This window comes from Fukomys damarensis, unplaced genomic scaffold, assembly GCF_012274545.1.
Source record: "Fukomys damarensis isolate Sample0158 unplaced genomic scaffold, DMR_v1.0_HiC HiC_scaffold_9, whole genome shotgun sequence".
NCBI classification, from domain to species: Eukaryota; Metazoa; Chordata; class Mammalia; order Rodentia; family Bathyergidae; genus Fukomys; species Fukomys damarensis.
In genome coordinates, this window is record NW_022900921.1 from 4185949 (window position 1) to 4194127 (window position 8179).

The window sequence follows — 8179 nt, forward strand, 5'->3', positions numbered from 1 at the left end:
CTCAGGCAGCAAAGAGAAGGACGGGGGTGGGTCACAGCCGGCAAGGCTGTGGCAGCAATTTTGCAGTTCCGGTTCTGCCCGTTTGCACTCAGACCTACAGCGTCAGCTTTGGTGCTGACTTCTGGGAAACCGTCTTGCGGCTGTGTTTGCTCGTACACAGCAGACAGCAGGGATGCCACGTGAAGGTCTTTTTGAGAAACAGAGAGGAAACACCCTGGCTCTTCAAGAGGGAGCTGCTGTACTTAACCCTGCAGTGTCGGATACGTCTCCTGCCTCTTGCTCCACTTCTGCCCACCCAGCTACAGACCAAGTCCCCCGAGGGCTGTCTGGACTCAGATCCGGTTCAGAGGTCACGGGACGGGGACGGGGACGGGGACGTGTACACGAGCACACGAGCAGCACCCAGTTCCGCCCCAGCTCCTGTGTCTTTGTGCTATTCTCAAACCACACGAAGTTGTCAATTTCGGACCACTTCTGGGGTACAAAGATGGCATTTACACACAGCTCAATCCAGTAGCTAAAGGTTTGTTTCATAAGATACGCTTTTGAAAATCTATACATTGAAAAAATGCATATTTGCACGCTCATTGGTTTTTTTTTCTGCAGCATTTTCTCAGTCAAAGCATAATTAAGTCACAGCTATTGTAGATGCCAGGCGGGCTGTACAACTTTTTTGGGGGGTAGGATGTCTTTTAAATTTAATTTTATTCATTTATTTTCAGCAGAGCTGGGGATTGGACTCAGGGCGTCATGCATCCTAGGCAACTACTCTACACTAAACTATATCCCCAGCTCTTTGGTCTTTTACAAACAACATAAGATTAACAAAGCATGAAACCCATCACTAATACCAGCTACTGGGAGAAGCACGAGGCTCAGACCCAAGTGGGAACTTTTGCCAAGTGGTCTGCCATGCCAAGGTTACAAGTGGCTTTTGATAGAAACTTTCCATTTAAAATATTGCCATTAAATATACCAGTAGGTTTTTAATTTGATGTTTGCACCATTTGAGTTGGACTGGCTGCCCCTCTCCCATCAGTTTGGCCTGTGGGCCCTCCTGGCGCCCTGCTTAGCGTCCACAAAGCTGACAGCGGCTCGCGGAGATGCGGCCTTTCATGGAACCACACACACGGTCACAGGCATGACACAGAACAATCAAGTTCGGTACCTTCCTCTCGCCAAAGAATGTTTGCCACTGTACCCCAGAGAGTTAGGACAGCAGGGACGTGATTGCCAGCAGGGAAGAAAGAAAGCAAGATCAGACGTGACTGTAGCGCTTGACTCGGGAACATACTGGTGCCCGCCCGACACGTACAGAATCTTCATCCTCCAAACGTTTCCAGGTCTCGGGACCCTTTTGACTCCTAAATGAGTCTTTGAAATTAGGACCCAGGATCACAACAGCTAATGAGATTCCCATATTCTGTAAATGATAAGGAGTGAAAGCATTTCTCCCAGATTTCCTGGTTCCAGGAGAACGGATTTCCACTAGGATTCTCCTAGGAGGAACAAGTGAAACACTTCTGATGATCGACTTTGACTGAGGGAAAGAGACCGTGACCAGCACCCACACTCACGAATTCTCACTTGCAGGTGTGGAGCGAAGGGGGCAGTGGCCAGAGGGATAGCACACTTAGCACGCCAGATGGGTGACAGTCCCTGGGATAACGGCCACCACGCTCCAGTGCTGCGCGTGTCCTGCAGTCCCTCCTTATCCGTGAGGGAGACGTTCTAAGGATCCCTGAAAGTGGACTGTCCCGAACCCTAAATAGTCTATTTCTTCCTACACCTGTATATTATCTTATAAATTAGGCACAGTAAAACTATAATAATAAAATATGACAATTATAACCACATACTGCAATAAAAGCTATTTAAGACTTACGAATTTTCTATTTCTGGAATTTTGAATACTTTCAGACCGTGGGAAGCGAAGCTGCAGATACAGGAAGACTACCATAGGCACGGGCTAGCTCTGGGTCACTGTGGATTGCAGCACCTGGTGGGTGGACATCTGAGGGATTTCGTGACCAGAGGCAGAGATTCTGGTCACACAGCACTAGGAGACAGAGGCGGGGCTGGGACACTGGATCCCCCTTCCTTCAGAGACTTCTGTGTCTCCATAGCTGACTCGATTGCCAGGTGGGGATCTGTACACTTGGGGAGCCCCTGTGCCCAGCTGTATGCACAGAGAATAGGAGTTTACTAGGGCCTTCAGGGCTCATGGTTGGAGGCTGTGGCCCTGGTCATGGGTGGTCTTTTTTGTTTGTTTTTCGTAGCCTCTCTTGCCACCTGACACCCTCAACTGGCTCGGCCAGGAGCTCCGAGGCCAGAGTGAACTCACGGGTCTTCCTGGCCGAGTCCTCAATGAAGAGGGAGGAGATGTCTTCGTCCACGCCCACTTCATTCTTGGCGATGCAGGTGTACGCGCCTGTGTCTTCATACCGAACACTGTCAATGTGGAGCTCGCTCCCATTGGCTGCAGAAAGAACAGTGCTCAGCATGGCCCACTCAGCCAGCAGAGCCCTGGGCAGGACAAGGGGCAACCAGTGTCCCTCATAAGGTGCCCAGGAAAGAACAGCACAGCTGCAAGTACCCAGGGTGACCTGCAGACTGACTGACAGCTTCTCATTATGGCCCTTGAAAGTCCCCGCAAACTGTATAAGCCCAGGAATCGGGGAATGTGGGGGAGACATCTGTTGCCTCCTCACATGCTGGGCACAGAAGAAGTCCTGCCTCTCATTTCCATGCCTGGGGTGAGGACCCCTGGGGCCACATGGGGATAGCCCAGAGCCTCATGGGTAGTTCTTACCCAAGAGGGACAGCTGTTTGGACATCTGGGCCGAGACATCCATGCCGTTTTTCAGCCAAGTGATTCTGGGCATGGGAATGCCCTCTGCGTGGCATCGCAGGCTGGCCGCCACCCCGGGCTCCTGTGCCTGGGTTTCTGGATAGACGCGGATGACTGGTGGCACTGTGGGTAGGAATCGGTGCAGGTTAGAGAAGGCCCTCGCCTGCCTTGCGCTCATGGCCCAGTCCTGACCCTGTCCCAGAGTGAGCCCAGTAGGTGGCTCTGGAGTTTGCTTCTTCACCAGTTTACAATGATCCTCTTTGGCAGCCCAAGGTCTGAAAGAAAGGGCTGTGAAATGGATTTCAGGCAGTAAACACGTCAGGCATTGTACCCCGTAATTCATGGCTTCCATCATTATTCTAAATATGATCAGAAAGACATCTAAATAAATATTTAATGCCATTCAGCTGCTACATGTAAAGAGCAATGGTCCCTGGGATTTATTTCTGAATGAAGTCAGATATATTATTTCTGTTATCGAAAAACCATTGGACAGGAGCTTAATTTCTTGTAGGAAATGCTTTGCAAAGCAGTTATGGGCACTGACGGGCTGGGTGACTGATTACATCACCACGCTGTGAAGGCCATTGATTTTCCAGCGGGTCATTTTTACTTCACTTCCCAAATCCTGGATCCCAGGTGAAAGGCCAGGTGTGCCCTCTTTGGCTGGGGAGTGACCTGGCCCAGGGTCACAGCAGTTAAGCAGGGGCTGAGGGCGTGACCTGACCCACAGGCCAGACGGGCTTGGGCGGGTGTGGCTCTGGTGCCTGCCACGTTGCTTGGGTCCTTCTCACACAGACTGGCTGTGGGGAGATACTGGTAACGACGGTCTGGAGGACCCTTCTTCCTGGTCTGAACTCTGGGCCCAGGAAATAAACGCAACATCACTTTCAGCGGCAGTGCGGGTTCATATTTATCCATACATGTCACTTTGCGTGTTTCCAAAATGGGGGTTGTGGGAGTCTATGTAGAGCTACCTGCATATTAAACTAAACAAATGAGGATATGACAAACGTTTTGGAGATGGGAGATGTATTTTTCCTGAAGTAGGTGGCTATATTTCCCTAGGGGTACCTGGAAATTTCTGTTGTTCAGTATAAAAGGCAACCCAGGACTTTAGGAGAAAGGATTTTTCTTGGGATCAGAGCATCCAGAAAAATTATGCCTCTGTTGGAGGGCACAGTGGCAGATCAAGGTAGTGGAATTCCAGTGATGTGTGCTGGGATTAGCAGAGGAAGAGAAACTCCACTGCCTCAATGTGAGAAATGAATTGAGCTCCTGTCATCAAGTCAGCTTGAGTGTCAAGCCTTTCCTTGGCCAACTTTGGGGGAAAGTTGGGGAGCAAAGGTGAAATCCATATAGATGACAGGCAGAGGCCATGATCTTACCCTCAAATGGTCCAGAGCTGTGTCCACAATGGGAGCTCAGAGTGCATTATGGCCTACCTCACAGAGACCCGAGGTCAGGACTGTTGGGTCCTCTTCCCAGATTCTCCTTGTTAATTGTCACCTGGGGAGAGCCTAGGGTGCAGCGGAAGGGCCTCGTCCCAGAGCTGGCAAATGGGGATGGGGGAGGTACGCAGGGGCATGAGCACCAGCACGTCTGAGGGCTGCTCAGAACACAGATGTGTCTCCCTTCTCTCCCTCTTCGGTTCATAGAAAACAAAGAAACTTCCCTTCAGCTTCCACTGGGGAGAGGCAGGAATGGGGTCCAAATAGAATAGACAGAAGTTAGGCTGGGAAGTCACAGTACAGCAGAGAGGGGCTGTTGGGCGTGGCCAGGACTTGGCCATCAGGAGCTCAGGCTCCTGCTTGGTTGCCTCTACTTCTACAAGCTGCCCATAAACCCCAAGGTAAACCTGAGGAAAGCTGAGGAATCAATAGAGATGGAGGCAGAGCCAGATGAATCAATTAGAAAGCCAAGAAAGAAAAACTGATAAATAAATCTAAGAGCTAGCTGTTTATAAAAACCAATCAAATCACTAAGTCTGGTAAGTTTAAAAAATGAAAAGAAATAGAGAAAGAACACAGAGTGCATTAAAATGTGAGAGTACTGTACTCAGTTGTGGGTAATAAATGTGAAAATCTTAATGAAATGTATCATTTAAAAGGAAACTTAAAGTACCAATACTGAATTAAGGAGGGAATATTTTTAAAACTTTCATGCGGCGCTAACCCAAAAGGCATTCTCATTGGTTTTTTAGGAAATTTCCTTTGTATACTGAAGGATTGGATAACGTCTAGGGCATAGAATGGGGAAGACATTTCAAATTCCATCTAGAACCTGGACACCGAAGTCTAACAGAGAGAGACAGCGATGAGAGACAGAGGAGAGAGAGGTGGCGGCAGAGACCGGCACAAAACAGGTGCAGCTGCAGGCTTGGCGCTAGGCACACCACAACCCCAAGTACATTGTTAACAACTCAAATTCAGCATGGTATGGAAAAACACAGTGTGGCCGAATGCAATATGTTTCAATAGCTATTAGGAAATCTATAATCGATCATATCCAAAGTCACAGGCAGTCAAAAGAAAAACCATTTGATTTTCTTGCTAGACATTGAAAAGGCTTTTGAAAAATAATCCAGAATCCGTTTCTGGGGAGGGGGGCTCAATAAAATAGGAACAAAATGGTATTTTCCTCCTACAATGAAGTATATCTCTATAAAAAGAAAGAATAGTGCCATTCTTTTCAGAAGGAGGCAACATTAAGTCGGGAAAGAGAAAAAGGAGAAAAGAGAGGCAGTGTTAGACTCTGACATTATGTAGGGTGTTGTCAGTGGAAGGCGAAAGATGAGAGGCACAGATATTAAAAAGATAGAAAACATAGTATTTTATGTGGACATCCTTCAGGTAACAAACCAAACAAAAGTGGTAAGGATTAATTAGTTCAATAAAGAGGTTGGTACCAAAACATACAAAAGTAAAAACTTCCATATATATATATATGAGATGACCAGACAGAAAATAGAGTGGACCTAAGTGAAGAAAAATATAAAGCCTCCCTGATGTCATGAAAAGTGTGGAATAATTGGAGAGAGATGTTCTTGGATAAGAAGTCTTGCCAATGTTAAGAAACATCACGCACCACACTAAGCCACACACTTAATCTAATCCCATTTGCAGTCAGTTGGGTGGGTCTGACAGAACAATTCCGAGTTTATCTAGAAAGGAAAAAAGCTGTAGGAGCAAAAGAAGTACCACTGTTGAGGAAATCTGGAAAGTGGCGGTGATGATGGTCGCTTTGCTACATCAGACATTACCAAGCATTATGACCCCAAAGGGAGGTCAAGGGGCTCTCGTCTCAGGCCGGCGCCGTATTTGTGACCTTGGTGGGCTCTGCAAAGCGAGCAGTTCAGCACTGTGCAGCCAGTGCTTTGAAATGCCAGCCGGGTGTCAGCACAGCAGCGCCTGGACACCTCACTCCCTGTGCTGATGGGCCTGTCCGCTGAGGGGGGCGACGCGACACTCGAGTGCAGCCGTGAGACTCCCCGGAGGGAGCTCGGGAACCCTGGAAGACCAGGAGAGCAGGCTCCGATTCCCCACCTCACCCAGGGAAGCCTTTCATTCCAGTTGCCAGGGCTGCCTGTCTTTTTGTTGGCAAAGGGCTTGTCCAGGAAACTGGGAGCTCAGGAAATGGGCCTCGTGCCTCCATAAGTGGTTTGTGGACTGGCGCCGACCGGCCTTGGCCTTAGCACTGACCTTTGACAGGAAGGTCTCCTTGGGGTACCGACTCCTGGGGTCTCAGAAAAGTCCTCCCTCGTCTTCATCCCTGCATCAGGAGGACTAAAGAGAGGCCCCAACGTCTGCCCACTCCACCTCCCATGCTTTCTTCCTTCCTGGCCTCGTTGCACCTGACTGCACACACGAAGGTCCTTCTGCCCATGCCCTGTTCCCGGGCCGTGCCACTCTCCAGAAGGAGCCTCCTCTCCTGAACCTGCACTGTGCCTTCTGGACCTCGTGTTCTGTCCGTGGCAGCATCTCCTGTGGGAGTCCTTCATCGGCTCACTCCCGCGGAAGCCTGCTTTCTCCTGGTGCTGCTCTTTCTGCAGCCTTCTGGGTGGCGGCCCCTTTCTTTGGACGAGAAGGTGGGGTAGGCCCTCGTAATGATTAAATGCCCAGTTCTGAGTGCCAAGGCCTACCCACCTCATTCCTAGATTCCTCCCTTCCTGCCCTCTTCCTGGACTTGCCTCCAGCATCTGTCTTTTTCCTCAATTTCCTGATTTCTACTTGATCTTCCCTGTCACCCCCAAAATGCTTCTGTCTTCTATCTTGAAAAAGGAAGGTACTCCAGCTTCTTTCTCCAACTACACCCCATGTTTCTCCTTGCACACACCTTGAGAAGTTGTTTGGCCCTAACTCCTCTTTCCCTCTGCTCAAGCCAGGTCCAGTTACACTGTACCCCACCATTGTCCCAAACTGCTCTTCTTCAGGGGCCATGACTCCTACACTCTGGTCCTGCCCCGGGGCTGCTTCCCTGGCCTCATCCTCTCTGAGCAGCCTGCAGCACCAAATGGGGCTGAGCACACTTTTCTCAAAATACCAGCTCTCCTGACTGCTGGCCCTGGCCTCCCTAGTTTCCTGCTACTCCCATGCCTCCTTCCTTCCTAGTTTGCTTTGCTGGCTTTTTCTCCTCTCCAGGCAACATGGCAGTGTTGGAGTTCAGGGTCTGGACGTCCAACATGTGCATCACCCTTTGGGGATCCAACCTGGTCCACTGATTTTATATACTATGCACCCCCTACCGCATCTGATTTTACCGCCAGCTCAGCCCTCTCCTGAAACCCCAACTCAGAAACCCACCTGCTAGCACGACACCCCAGCGCGTCCCTTTGACGGACACCACATGCCTGTAACGTCCCAGGAGCTCCTGATCTTGCTTTCGCACACTGGCTCTTCCTCTCCCCTCCCATCTCAGTAAACGGCCCCCTCCTCTTCTGGTTGTCAGACCAGAACTTCTGGGAGTCACCTTTGTCTGGCTCACGTCCTTCTCAGCATTGTCACCTTCTCACCTTCTCTCATCCTATGTAAAACGTGTGCCTTCCGTCTGACTCTTCTTTCTCTTGATTTTCAAAAATTGCTCCTTGGCATTTTTACCGCGGCCGTGCTTCCTGAGGGCAGGCCTTGTGTTTCCCATGCCGAGCTGGCCGGCATGGGTGAGGACAGCTCAGCGGGGGTAAAGCCCTGCAGGGTGCTGTGGAGTTGGCAGCAGAGGGGGAAGAGCACTTGCAGGACAGGGAACAGCAAGTGGGTGGCAGGAAGTCAGGAGGCTGGGGGTGGTGGGGAAACCGAGGAGTCCCTGGGCTGGAGCCGGGGGGGGGGGGGGGGT

General features: G+C 50.2%; 1 protein-coding gene across 1 annotated transcript in view; it reads right to left on the reverse strand.

Annotated features, from left to right (window-relative positions):
* The window catches only part of Fstl4 (follistatin like 4), a 525946-nt gene that overhangs the window by 21013 nt on the left and 496754 nt on the right, over positions 1-8179 (reverse strand). The window contains exons 21-23 of the mRNA XM_019209874.2: positions 2813-2974; positions 2345-2479; positions 1169-1195 (exon numbers count right to left, since the gene is read on the reverse strand). Of these exons, the coding sequence (XP_019065419.1) occupies positions 1169-1195; positions 2345-2479; positions 2813-2974 (324 nt within the window). The remainder of the gene's footprint in view (positions 1-1168; positions 1196-2344; positions 2480-2812; positions 2975-8179) is intronic.